This window comes from Aquila chrysaetos, chromosome 6 (genome assembly GCF_900496995.4).
Source record: "Aquila chrysaetos chrysaetos chromosome 6, bAquChr1.4, whole genome shotgun sequence".
Taxonomy (NCBI): Eukaryota; Metazoa; Chordata; class Aves; order Accipitriformes; family Accipitridae; genus Aquila; species Aquila chrysaetos.
Window position 1 is genome coordinate 26,790,186 of NC_044009.1, and position 14,381 is coordinate 26,804,566.

Consider the following 14,381-nt stretch of genomic DNA (forward strand, 5'->3'; position numbering starts at 1 on the left):
TTCTTTTGAAAGATAACTAACCCCAGAATGTAGTTCGCTAAATTACAGCAGAAATACTGAATTTAAACCAGGTAAGAAAACATATCAGGTTGTTTCTGCCTATGCTTTTGACAGAAAAGTTGTAAATATATACTACCAGGGCAATACATAAAACGTTTACCAAACATGAGTTGTTTTTGAAAACAGAGAACTCACAGGACTCACAGGCATGAAGAAAGTTCGTGCTGAAAATCTGATTTATTTTAAATATCTTGAAATATGCATGTAAGTCCTTCTCACACACCTACACTAGAGAAATTATCCATATTCCCTATTAAAACACAGAGCAGGACAGTCCGTAAAGGGAAACATTTCCTGCTACTTTGCCATGTGTTCATAATAACAGAGCTATAATTTAGGATAAAATAAAAGACTAGCTCCCTGTCATCAGTGTTGAAATACTAGTAGTACTGCTAGTGGCAAAATGCATGCTATTTTCTTGCTGTTGGTATAAAGCTCGATTTGTACTAAGGCCAAATCACTTTGTCAAAGAAATTTTTCTACCAGGTATACAGTTCACATTTTCCTTCCCCTCAGAATTACTGATGAACCTGTATTTAGCAAACAGGGCAAATTTTGCTCTTCTTCCATGAGAGAGGATCCTTCTAAACTCCCTAACACAAACAAAACTCATTTGGGATACATGCATATTTTATTCTTTAATATGTTATAGCCTCCATACTGATGCTAGCAATCCATACTGAAATAATCACACGGTATCTGAGAAATCGTGCAGCCTTAGTTTAAGGTGTCTACCCACAAATACACAAAATGGAGGCACTTAGACACAGAATCATTTGCCTAATGTAATCCAGAAAACGTGTGCTGTGGAGTATTACTGCAATGTAAGTCTCCCAAATCCCAGGCCATCACCTTGCCCACTGGACTGAGATTACACTAGTTGTAGCTCATTCAATAGTTCTGTGGCATCCACACGTTTTAGACATCAGTCACCTCCATCATTCACTGCAAAATCTTCATGTCAAAAAGCTAAGTGACACTGAGAAATCCAGTTTAGCACTTCCTACCAATATTTTCAATGACACTTTTAATTTCAACAATGAAAATCTATTATTCCCAACATCCTTTACACATACACTTTAAATGGAGGAAGAAAGAACAGTTAAAACAATTTATTTCACTAAAGGATCTAATCAATCCAAAAATACAACTAGCTTTAAAACTGTAGTAAACATATAAAGATTCACACCTAGGAACAATAACTGGCCAATTTTCAACAGACTAAGCCTGCGAGTCAACTAGAGGGGTTCAAATGAAGTCCCCAGCTATCAATCCACCCCAAATACTTAAACATTAGGCAATTTCAAATACTGACTGATGTATTAAAAAAATCTTCCACTGCTCTGTGGATTATGTTTTGGTTTTTTAAAGGAACATATCTTCAGGCAAAAATTGAAAGGAACTCCACCTATGAACAGTGCTTTTCAAGACAGTGAATTAGAAAATCACCAGTCTAACAATTCAGGCCTAAAGGCAGACTCCATGATGAAACTTGCAAATGGTGCTAATGATGTGGAGAAACTTTCTTCTAATATTGTAGAAGGAGAAAGTACAATTTAGTGAACGCAATTTATGCAGGGATTTCATGAAGGATCAAGAAGGAGAGAATTGCTGGGAAGTTACCTTCACTGAAATATGGGTATATCCACCTGTCAAGACGAACACCCAGCGTGCCTGGTGCTACCACAGTGGAACCTCCTCCCCTCCTCCGGGATGTCCAGGATTGGGCTTCTCCACCACTTCACAGCCATATAGCTAAAAGTTGCCTTTTTCCCTCCCTCTAAAAAATCAGCTTTCAACTTCAGAAACAAGTTACAGCTTTCCCACATGGAGATGGAGAACAGACAAAACCAGTCAGTCAGATAGCCTGCCTCCATTAAAACACATTAACACTCTGAGTAAGAAGCACCTACTTAAGGATTTAATGATTGTTAATATATGGGTATTAGTTTCATACTTTTGGTTGTTTCATGCTACCTGAAAGTTGCCCTGTAGCAAGCACTGAATATTTTCTCTCAAAAGAAGTCTGTGTTGTCATCATCTAAGTCAGCTGTCATCATCGGTGCAGTCTTCCTAATCTTCTAGCATAGGCTTTCTTCCAAACGTAATTCTATTATTACTTTTAAATACTTGCTCTCTCTTGCCTCCACCCATTTCTACATCACACTGTACAGTCTAACAAAACAGAAAATGCTGTGCCACAGCTCCCTGTGTCGGATGCCTAACTTGAAGCCGTAGAAGTCTAATGCAAATCTCTGTAACTAGTAAAAGGCTGTATTTCTCAAAAATAAAATTGACCTTTCCCAGTTCACACACAAAGACCTTCCCCACTGACAGCACAATAAGGATGACTTCTCAAGTCCAGCTCCTTTCCGAACATGGCTGCAGTCCCTACGTGGCTTTTGTCACTAGCTATTTCATCTGAATTGAAAAAAGTTAGCTGTTTTGAAGGGGTGTGAATCTGGTTAGCCAAAAAGCAAGAACCCTGTTTAACACAACAGCCCAATGTTCCAAAGGCCTGTCTTTAGTCCTGTTCCCACACTGGTTAACAAAATTTCCTACACTGAGGATTGATTAAATAAGATTTTAACTTTTTTCACAAGATTCATGGTCTGAAACAGTCATCAGAACTCTGGCTACAGGCTTTAAACTCTGCTTAAGCAAAATGATGACAAGCTTCACATTCAGTGCAGGGCATGAGTTTATCATTGTTGACAATTTTAATGTATTTAGTCTATTACTTGATATTAGATTTTTTACCTTTGTACTTTTAACAAAAGAATTCTGCAAATAAGCTTTCGCCAATCTGAATACACAAAGCAAACTCTTGGGGCATAACACACTCCAGCAGACCTGCGTGCAAGGTGACCGGTGCTGTCCCACAACCAATTAACCCCAGCAAAACCAGCCCCGTGCCTCCTCTTACTCCTTCTCCTCCCTTGACACCTGTAGTGGTGCTTGTGAAATCATGTAGTGAATTGCTCTGTGGTGCTGAGCAGGTTGAGAAGTAACCAAGGATTGCTGTCAGGCTGCCTGGGCTCCTGAAAGCAGGAGCTGACTGCAGACTGGCATGGACGCCAGCGTCAGCACAAGAACGGGATTGTGAAGCTGCAGCGGGGAGTAGGGCAGAAGTGGGGAGCTGCAGCAGCTCGACCTGAATTGTCTTAAAACATGCTGGAATTATACTCTGCAAGTGCAATTCTGGATCTGCAGTGCCCTATTTATCAAAGTAGAGGCTCAGGATCCTATCTCTGTCTCTTCACTGTTCCACTCTGTCCATTTAGTACGTAAGCTGTAGAGCGACCTGATATTATGAGCAGTTACTGTCCTGTACCGAGCATAAGGCAGACTTGATTCAGGTGCTAAAACATTAGCCCAACAATGTACATTTCACCAGTTGAATATGAATATTTGGAGAGTTTCAAAACAAAAGCAGTTGAGGATAGGAATCTGTTTTGTATAATGCAGAATTGGAGACAGCTGAAGCAACACTTGGTACAGAGTAGATATAAATGTAACTTGTGTATTAAAAGCATTAAAAAAACCTGTGAATGCCAGCTTTAGTTCCAAAAGCACAGCAATTCAAAGGAATGGAGAAAGCATCATGCATACAAATACACAGAAATCAATGTCTGATATGAGTTCATTATACTCCACAAAAGTGTACTATACTAAAGAAAAATGTGAAAATAATAATCATTCCGGGGAAAAAAGTCAATAAACATCTAAGTGAAACAAGTCTCACTCAGTAAAATCTGCTTATTGAAAAGCCAGCTCCAGCCCAACTATTGCTCCCTCTAACAACGTTAATTTAATGAGTAACTCTTCCGAAGGAACGTTCTCTGCGGAGACAGCTGTAGCGTATGGAGCAGAAGTTGTTTGGGTTAGCCTTGGGAGCAGGGAATAGTACCCCTCCTCTAAGACAGCTGCCACCGCTCAGGAAGAGCTAAGAATTTGTGACCTGCACAGAGCTTTGCTCTAGAGCTTGGACCCCTGGTACTAGTGGACTAAGATATTCTGCAACTTCATTCTACCTTTTTACAGATCTGTCAGTGCAGAACTATGATTAAAAAGAAATGTAATTTTCCCCTACAGTCCAGATTCAAGGCAGCTGTTAGGAAAGTGGCAGTTTACTGCCTGCAGTAGGATACAGCAACTCAGACCTCAGGCAAAGCAAAAGCACATGGACAGCACTGACCTCTTCCTGGGCGCTAAATCCTTCTTTCCAATAGATCAGGTTGCAGCAACAGTTGCACTGCGTTCAGGAATTAGATACCGCTACAACATGGACACAGAATGGCTGTAATCTCAAGAAGAAAAGGCTCAGACTGTGTACGGGTTTTATTTGAGACTATAAGCATGCTTTATCAGTGGAAATAATATGCTTAATGACTACCATTGCAAAATTCATCAGGTTATATACCAATTCAGTATAATCCCTTCCAATATGTCCTGATATTATATATTCATACATAACTCTACTTCCTTCATATTCTCAGTCAGTTATAATTTAGTGAACGCCATTAACCACACATTTGCTTACATTTGCAATCTAGGAAAAATAATGTTCTTTCTGATAACTAATCTCAATAAAGCTTGCTCTTTGCTGCATATGCCTAATTTTAAAGTACAGCACTGCTAGAAAAATTAACTTAAGACAGGCTGCCTGCTCATTGTACTTAACAGATTCAGAGCTGAAAGGATAAACATTTTTACTAGTAGTTAGCCTGCTGGGATTGATCACTGATGTTTAGATGATTAAATATTTGTAACAAAAAAAAAAAAGTAAAGAAGTAGTAAATATATCATTTTGATCTTAAACATTTTTACTGCAGCTAAGACAAGATCAACATTCTGTTTTACAGACAGAATAATAAATGTGACAGGGCAATGACTTGCTAAAAGTGACTGTATAGGTAAGGGACAGAATGGAGTACAGAACCAAAGTCTCCCAAGTCTCTGACAAGTAACAAAAGCACCAGTTCTCAGCGATTCCCATTCAATGCTTGAAGGTTCATACACCTGAACTTCAGAAACAGCACAAACACATCTTATCCTATAACCAGGGTGTGGATAGGTGCTCCCAAGAGACAACTTACAAAACAAATCCAAATGGAAACTTTTCTTTCTTGTTTAAATCTTCCTCATTGGAATTTAAAAAATAGTGATGGAAAATAACAGTAGTAGTAGCAGTAATAATAACAACAACAACAATAATGATGATGATAATAATGAAAAGACCAAACTCTGTGGCCTGGCTCTGGGTCCCTTGCACCGGAGCATGCTGCTGTACCTCCCTGGAGGAGGTTACTCACCAGCTGCCCAGCTCTAACAGCAGTCCCAAGCATCACCACCCTTTTGGGCCGGGCAGAGGGAGGCAACTTCAGCCGGTCGCACTCCAGCAACTCCCAGCTGCCGTGCAGTCCCCCGGGGAGCACAGCAAGCTGGTGTGGGGTAGACTGGCAGATTGGCTCAGGCAGGGAAAGTCATAAACAGCTCTTTGATAGCTTGTTCCCCCTCCCCCACCGCACCAAGCAAATGCCAGCAGAGGAGACAACTCTGCAAAGGGAGAGATGCCAGGCATTTTCTTTGTAGGAGGTAGTTTTCCAAAGAGGTACCTGAAGACTCTTCAATAGCCCACTGATAATTTGTGAACACAAAGATCTAGCTTTTCAGGGCTACGCTTCATCTCCCTCCTGTTCCCCCTCCAGTGCAAGCAGCAGTGGCTTCCACAGGGCAGGACTCCATAGGAGTTGGAAGCTAATTACCAGATGTCTTGTAAATCTTTCCAGTCTGCACAACTTCATCCAGTTTGCAGTGTTTAACATCAGCTCTTTTGGAACCTTTTCATCCTTATTTTTGTGTAACAAATTTTCAACAAGCCAGGAGTTCTTTGTTCTCTCCTAATAAAACAACCTAAAATGTTAACAGTTCAGCATGAAACTAATGAACTAAATGCACTTTTCTGGAGATCTGAGCAGAAAGAAGTACAGGCATTTCCAGATTTATGTGAAAATTTATTAATTCTGGAAAAAGTGCTTTGGGCTGTTTCTTTAAAATAACTTTAGAACTACAAAAATGAATACGAACAACAGTTGTAAATTACTTATGGGTTTTGCCAAATGTGGCCACTCAAGTACTCTGCTTATTGAGGACAGCTTAAATGAAAATCTTAAAGGGGGCTGAAAAGAGAAATGGACCAAGTCAGACGTTTGCTCGGATGCAACTGTTCTGTCCACAAAATCTTACTCCGAATAACTGTTAGTGGCAATGCAGAGATATTCTGCAGAACATTGAGCATTCAAGTCTACAATTTACATGAAGGGAAATGATTTTCAATTGCCTCCTCTTGGGGGACATAGTGAAAAAGATGAAGAGTGAAGGGTTAGTCAGTTGAGTATTTCTGCTCCTGCAGTCCTGCTGACACAGGAGACTGTCAGTTCTCCCTAACCTACTTCAGTGGGATCCATCCAAGTAACCGTATGGATTTAGTATGAAGCAGGAATACAGACCCCCACTCACGTGAATCCTCCAGCTGGCAGAGTTGGGAAGGGTTTGAACCACCAGAGAAGAAGGCTGGTAACATCTCCATAGGTGCAGCTGATGGCAAAGCAAATGCCTGACCATGCTCTGACTGTGCTATAGAAAGAAAGATGACTCCGAACCCTAAGAAATATGTCCTATGCCCAGGGCCAAGAGGAATGGGTGACATATAGCTTTTTGCTAGTTGTATAGCAGGAATGTTCTGTTTAACATCAAAGTTGCTTTATTTAAACCCCTTTGGCCAAAAGAAACAAAGCAAGGACTTTCACCTCGGGCAAAACACCCAGGCTGCTGGATGCCACCTGCTCTGGAAAGACTCTATCATAACTAAAAATGGAAGCAGTACCTTTGCTTTTATTTTGTGCAAATTCTACCCTGTGGATACTGCAGATTATGCGGTGTAAAAATAAATAACCTTTTTCAGCACTCAGTATTAAAAGTACTTAGATGCATGCATTTTGGATAATAAACCTAAAACACACTGTACTTCTTGGTAGTAGAAGACCATCTGCGACAAGTAGCACCTTTTTCCCCCTCCAAAATACTAACTTAAGTACCTAAAATATTGTTCTCAGTGGATTATTTTCACAAAAGCATTCAGGAAACATCAAGTTTATAGGAACTGCCACTATAGAAGGAGCAGCTATGCCCCAAACCAAGTGACACTTCAATCACAATCTTAATTTGAGCTGCTGTTGCAAGTACACACTAGTATTAACTACAAAACTCCTGTTGCTAAAAAGAAAAGTGGCAAACATAGAATTAGTGGCTGTGTTCACATGTGGACAACTATCCAGGAGAATTACGGTTACATGAAGCTCCCATTTTCGCAGGCACAGAATGACATGATCCCTCCACCACCGGTATGGCCACAGCTCCCAAGCAGCAAAACTCAGTGAGAGAGGACTTGACCTTTCTACCACACGTTACATCCCTCATGCCTTCGGAAGAAAGGAAGCAAGAGGCCTCATTCATTCAAAAGAATTCAGGACAACTGGGTAGAAGAGTTGCCCCCATTTACAGAAGTGCAACTGCAGTACCTGAAGGACAGTGCTGCTCCTGAACTACATGACCATGATGAACTTGAGGCCCACGTGGATATGCCATACAAGAGCCAAAAGTGTAATGCTAAGGCAGCAACAGTGTTTTTTTCCAATCAGACTAAAGCAATGAACCGTTTGAAATATATTCTAGGAAGGGAAGTACTGCAAAATCTGGTACTACTCTGCTAAGAGTCGATGCTGAAGTGATGACGCCAGTAATTTCTACCTGACTTTTTCCATATGCTTTTCTTGCAGTCAATAGGAACAGTCACTCTTGTCAGTTCTAAGGAGCCCACCCTAAGTTTTTGTGTATTAAAGATAAAAAAAAGATTAACACTGTTTTCCTCCAGGGCACTTGTCTCCCCATGCTATCCTGAATGCCTTAAACTCTTATGAATGCTTCTTTTCTTTAAATGTTAACAAATTTCAGTTATTATTACAGCAATTTTACAAGTGTGGCTTTGTGAAAAGATAAATCTTCTAACATGCTCTGAAACAGTCAATCTACAACACTTTCACGCGCCTCTCAAACACCTCAGAGCAGGCACCTCCCTTTAAAGATCTGCCCTGGAGAGACCTCCAGCACCCGGCACGACCTCATTAACCACTGACTCATCTGAGCCATGGAAGAAGCAGCAGTCCACCTTTAATACAAGGCACTAAACCACTGAAGGTATAAAGACAGTGATTAGCAATATGAAGTGGAGCATATCATGATGATACATTCTTGACGATGCTTCTTCACTTTCTTCTTTCCATTTTTAAAGCTTTATATATACTCTGCAGATTAGCATTTCTGTGCTTCTCAGATCAACTAAGTGGCTATGCCAAGCCTTCCTACAAACAAGAATTACATTAGTCACTTAAACGTCAACTGCCTACACAGTCATAAACTAATCCACCCAGCTCAATCATATTGCAGTTACAAATCCTGACCAGACCTACAGTCCAATGGGGGGAGAACTTTGTGGACCACAGAAAAGGGTGAACTCGCTGGGCTCTGGTGAGTGGGTGCCATTGGGACACACCTCGGAAACCCGAGCATCCTCCCCAGAAAGCAGGTATGGAGCAGAGGGGAGCCATCTCTCAAATACCTGGGCCTTGAAAATCTCCAATGCCCTGAAGGTCAAGCTCCACCTCGAATCCATCTAAAAGCCAGGCACTCCCAACAAAGTGCTGCCTAACAAACAAGCACAGGCTGGATTTTAGCTTCTGAACGGTCTCTAGCCACAGCTCCAAGCAGTGTATCATGGAGTCAAGGCACAAGGTGAAGCAGGTACGGATAAGGGCTGTGTTCAAAACAACATGGTACACTCAATATGCCAAGCACAAATAAACTAGACACAGCTGTCTATTTGGCATCAGAAAGCATCCAATAAAAAATAAATCCTAACTTTCAAACACCAACTTCCCCCCACCTTCATCTACTTGCTGTTTGATTAATTTTGACAAGTTAGGTCCACAAAACTAATGTACTACTTCTGCAGACGGTATGTTTCCAGCCTCCTCATAGTTCAAATTTTCAAGCTCTTCTACACCTTCCCACTCCATTCACAGCCTTCTCAACCTCCCTTCAGAAATGCAAGGAAAGTATGTCTTCCACTAAAATCTCAGCCAGCAGAGACCGACCACAGTTCTCCCAGAATGTGCCTACATTTGCTCTACCTCTCTCCCTCCGTTTGGCTCAGCCGAACACCTCCCATCCAGTCTCAAAGTGATCTTCTTCCTCTTCCCTTGAATGGGCTGCAAAGGGAAGGTGATGGCCAGCAACAGCTTTCAGTCCTGGCATCTTCCATGTGGGAGAACTAGCTGGACGTTTTCAATTTTGGAAATAGGCTGTGCAGAGAATGAGAGTAACAAGATGTTTAGGTGGTTTAGTACTAGTCCTTAGTACTCCTTCAAACTGTTACTCTTCTTACAATGAAGATAATGTTCATCTCCTGAAGACACAATTCTTTTTCCTTGACAATCTAACAGACTCAAGGAAGAAATATTAATTATAAATTACATAGTTATCTGCTTCGTATCTACCAAAAATATTCATCAGATAGACAGCAATACCTAAGTATCTTTCACCATCGCTGTTTCCAACACAGATTGAATTATTCACCTTAGGCTCATATTCAAACTGGAGAAGTTTTATTTGTAAAACTTTTCTTCTGAGCATGCCTGACATAACCACATAACAACCAGAAACTACTGAAGACTAGAGTATTTTTTCTTCCTGGATTTCTAGTCAAATGAATGCAAGGATCCTCTTTGTGGATGGTAAAATACTTCTTAATTGGTTTATGCCTGTTGCATAATAATATAGAAATAATCTATCATGTTTTTACTATAAACTAAGTCTAAAGAGGATGATACACTGCCTCTAGCTGTTTGCATGTTAATTTCAAACAACTATATCCATGCAAATCTGCTGTAGTTACCTGAAATACTTTGATCTGTTAACAGTCTTATATTTCTACTGTCAACATTTATTTCTCCTTAAAAATCTTTCTTTTTAATCTGAAATATTTCAATAGTGAAGAATAGAAATAGAAGAGCAAAATGACATGGAAATATTAGAGGAGACTGGTTAAATATTCATAAACTAGGAAATGCTAAATTTGAAGTTACACATGGCGATCTAAATTCTAAGCTCTCCTACAAGTTCCTGAAGTTCCCTTTAGCTATCTGACTATACACTCTACCTTAAACAATTTTTCACAACTTCAGAGACACCACCTTTTAGTAAGACAAATATTTTGTGTCTGTAACCTATAGAGCAAATTGTCTATACCCAGCTTCCTGCCAGTGAAAAATACCAAAATACCTAAGAACACCTATGGCTCGTGTGCTGAGCCAAGTTCACCACTAACATATCCTCTGAAACAACTACGAGGAAGACAGTTCCACTGTTAAAGTGAATTACATGTTATATGATTATTAACCCTGACAGGAAAGGAAAAGTCTTGGAGAATAGTGGTTTTTTTCTAGAAAAAACATCAGACTAATGCCAGCATTGTAACATGAAGATGATGTAAATATACAAGAAAGAAAATCTTACAGGATGTATTAAGTGTGTATGAAAACACAGGCAAAAATAGCACCATCAATTTGAAAAACAAACAGTAATTTAAAGGGACTGTAGTGTATAGGACAGTTGTACATTTTAGAGATACTGCAAGAAGTCTGCTTAACATAAAAAAATGCGTATGTATAAGCATTCAGATTTGAAATTGTTTTACACTTGGGCATTTGTAAAGTTATCCAAGCAGCAGCAGCAGATGCATTCCTTCTGAGCTTAGCACTCGGAATCCTTGTATTTTGTAAGAAAGTCGAAAAATGGTAAGGCATAAAAAAACCCTCTCACTTCTTCACAGTAAATTCTTAGTGAAACAGGCTAAGAGTTTGCTTGCTTGGTTGCTGTCAGTCCCCTGACCATTACATTTTATAAACTTGTCAAGTAAAAGACTTGTTTCCCTGCCTCCTGCTTTCTTTCAGCTACATGACACTGCTGTTACTTTCCTGCAACTTGTAGCTAAATCAGAGCTTGAGACAATACATGTCAATACTCAAATATCTGCAAAAAAGACATAGGATTGAATAATTTATTGTGCAGACCCCCAAGAGTGAGAATGACTTTCATCTGTAAAGAAATCATCTCATCTTCCCTCTATCTCAATAAATAAAACTGTCCTTTTTTTTTTTTTAATTTGGAACATGTAAACAACTGAAACATTTGCTTTCTTTGGATTTAGTTTTCTCAAACACTTTATTTTTACTTGAGCTGAAGAGCCAGATTCAAAATATATCTGTATTACTGAAGAAGACAAAAAATGATCCTAGCAGCAGCATGTCTAACCCTAAACCAGCTCTCCCTGACAGACAAAGAAAGTTCATCAGCCTGAGGCTGGATATCCCAGTCTTGCAGCACAGAAACACCCACAGAAGACACATTGGCAAAAGCACCCAAAACCCAGTTAAAACCTACAAAAACATTCTCAAGGATTTCTGCACAGCTACCGAATCATGACCAAATCCTTCAAGAACGATCAGGCTCCAGCAGTAGAAACAAGCAACTAGTAAGAAGCAAGAGCAGCAGAAAAACTGCCATTGTGTGGTGCACATAAATAACATGGACAAATGTTAAAGTTGCTTTTCCTGAAACTCACCTCTGTGCCACCAGGCTGCTCTGCTCTGGGAATATATGCCATGCCAAGAGGCCGAGGGAGGCACGAGCTGGCCTTGTCTGTGGTGACTCCATGAATGAAGTCTGGAAACAAGCCGGCTCGTGTCTGAGTTCAGCATCAATCCATTTCCCTGACTGGCATTAAGACAGGTAATGCTGAGGAGAAGTTAAAGCTATCTATATGGCATTTATTGATTCAGGGCTCTTACCAGCTGGACAGTGCCTGGGCTGTGCCCTACTCTGTAACTGAGAGTTTTCAAAGTCAGACACCACCTCCAGACTTCAATGGATCCCATGGGTGTTGTAACAACAAAAACCCAACAACAACAAACCAGAAAGACCCAGCCCCCAAAAAGTAAACCCTCAAACTCCGTGTGGTTGGGTTTTTTTATCACACTTTCCTCAGAAACACCAAAAATAAACTCTTCCAAGGTAGGGAGTAATTTGCTTATTTGACGAAGTAAACCAGACAATGTCAGCAGACTCACGGCATCCCAAGGAATTGTAACCAAATGAGGGTGCTCGCATAGGATTTTAAAGAAAGACAAATCTGGCTGGAAAGAGCTTAGTATTGTTCCCTCAGCCCTGGGGGCCTGCCCCCATATGTCCTGCACCAAAAGGATGGACAAAGTGCCTTATACTAGACCTGTTACTGGTCTTAGATGGGAATACCTGTTGGAGGAGAGGTCACAGATGTCTTTGTCCTGGCAGAAGTACCACACACACAGCAACAAGCAATACCAAGTCTGAAATTTGACTCCAAGGCAACATTCAACTTCTTTTCTGCATGCTGATGCAACGTTAACTTTTGAAGCCTAATTATGATCATTGAAATTTCAATAAACTCGCTCCACTGTTGAACAACAAACTGAAACATGTTATCAGGCAGGGATTTGTTCAGAGCAGCCAAGGATACACTTGGCACGTCCCACTCCTCTGTTCGTTTCGGTGGGGCTGTTCCAGAACAAACATACATTCAGAAAAATTTAAATAGTCTGGAGCAGCTGGATGCAATCTTGATTCTTACTTAGGAGAGCAGCATTCAAAAGCCTGTCCAAAAATGAACCAAAAGCCAGATGCTCAGGTCCAAACTCAGAGGAGGAATTCACATGACTGTGAATGAGGTGGGTGGGTCTGTGGGAACTGGTGGAGAGGAGCGGTGAGGAGAGGACCACTTTCCCAGTGGTTATGGAAAGTCAGACAGCGGCTCAGTTTTATTGTCTGGGAAATGCTACAAATGTCAGCAGCAAAGGGTCAACTAAAAGGAGCCTTAAAATGATAAATGAGATCAGCGTAATACCCAATATTACCTTCTGTTCCTAAAGAGATAAGAGTTTCTGTTGGCTGGAATAATTTTAGAAACACCCCATGCAGAACATATTACAGGAGAATATTCTATTCTCCCCTTTCCTGCAGATTTACCAGAGACTTTGACTAGCTCTCAGGGAACCGAGGGGATCTAGTGGGAAGAGTTGGTTTCTCACAACTAGCCACTGCCTTTGTCAGTCTGATGAGCAGGTTTAGCTCTTGAGCTGTTAAGGGCTTTTAGTTGCAAATCCAAGAAATGTGCAACAAGGCAGGAGAGAGGGAGGCAATGAAGACCAATGAAGACCCAAAACTCAGGACACTTTTCTATTTAAATGCTTTCTGGATAGATGCTCCTCCCAAATTTAATGGAGGAGGTAGAAAAGATTTCAGCAAAGCTATTTTAATCTGTATCTTTTCATAGGATATAGGAAATATTTTGCTGGTATTAGCTATGTAGAGCATTATTAAAACGAACAAGTGTACTCAGTCCCTTTGAATACTGTTCTCAGTTAGTCTGGTCTGAGGCTTGACTAATGTCACTGAAGTTACTGGAGTTGCTTTATACCAACACAATATTATATTTTAGACACTAAGAAATGCTAGTAGGAATTAATTTACTTAATTCAAAATTCATAGAAAGACAGTAACTTGTGCTTTTATCTATAAATGTATAGTAAAAGCATAAAGAATACTTTAATGTATTGCTGATGAATGAATATTAAGAATTAACATTTAATAATTAACAATAATTAGTAATTATATATAGCTAATGAATTAGTATAGCTAATGAATTAATAAGCAGCGTAAAAAGAGGCAATAAAACTGAAAATGAAACAGACCTCCAGTGCTTTAGATAAAAATTGATTTATAATTTCTTCTGATTTAATATTTGTTTTACAGAAAAATCTCAGAACCTCTACAATCTCTCTGAATAAGATACAAAATCTCTTGGAATAAGATACAATCTCTTAGCATAAGATACAAAATCTCTTCAGGTTAATTCACTGTTCTTTTGAGCAAAGACAAAAACTACAATCTTATTATTTGGGTTTCTTGGTAAACAGATTAGATCCACAGATGCAGCTACTGTGTTACATATGCATGTGACAACCACTGGCATACTGCTCTAGCAGTGCTCAAGAACACATTTCTCCACCAGTTAAACAATCTTTCCCAAAATAAACACATCTTTTCTGTTATCACAAGCTATAAAGCAGTTCAAGAGCCCTGAAATGATCTTTTCATTAGTTTGA

General features: G+C 39.9%; 1 protein-coding gene across 3 annotated transcripts in view; it reads right to left on the minus strand.

The window, feature by feature from the left end:
* Window positions 1–14,381, minus strand: part of UBE2E3 (ubiquitin conjugating enzyme E2 E3) — a 58,852-nt gene that overhangs the window by 11,368 nt on the left and 33,103 nt on the right. Inside the window, exon 1 of one of the 3 annotated variants that reach the window (XM_030018555.2) lies at window positions 9,312–9,473. The exons of the other annotated variants lie outside the window; for them this stretch is intronic. Coding sequence (XP_029874415.1) covers window positions 9,312–9,349 — 38 coding nt within the window. The 5' untranslated portion in view covers window positions 9,350–9,473. Of the gene's footprint in view, window positions 1–9,311; window positions 9,474–14,381 lie in introns of those variants that run through there. 3 annotated transcript variants of the gene reach the window in all.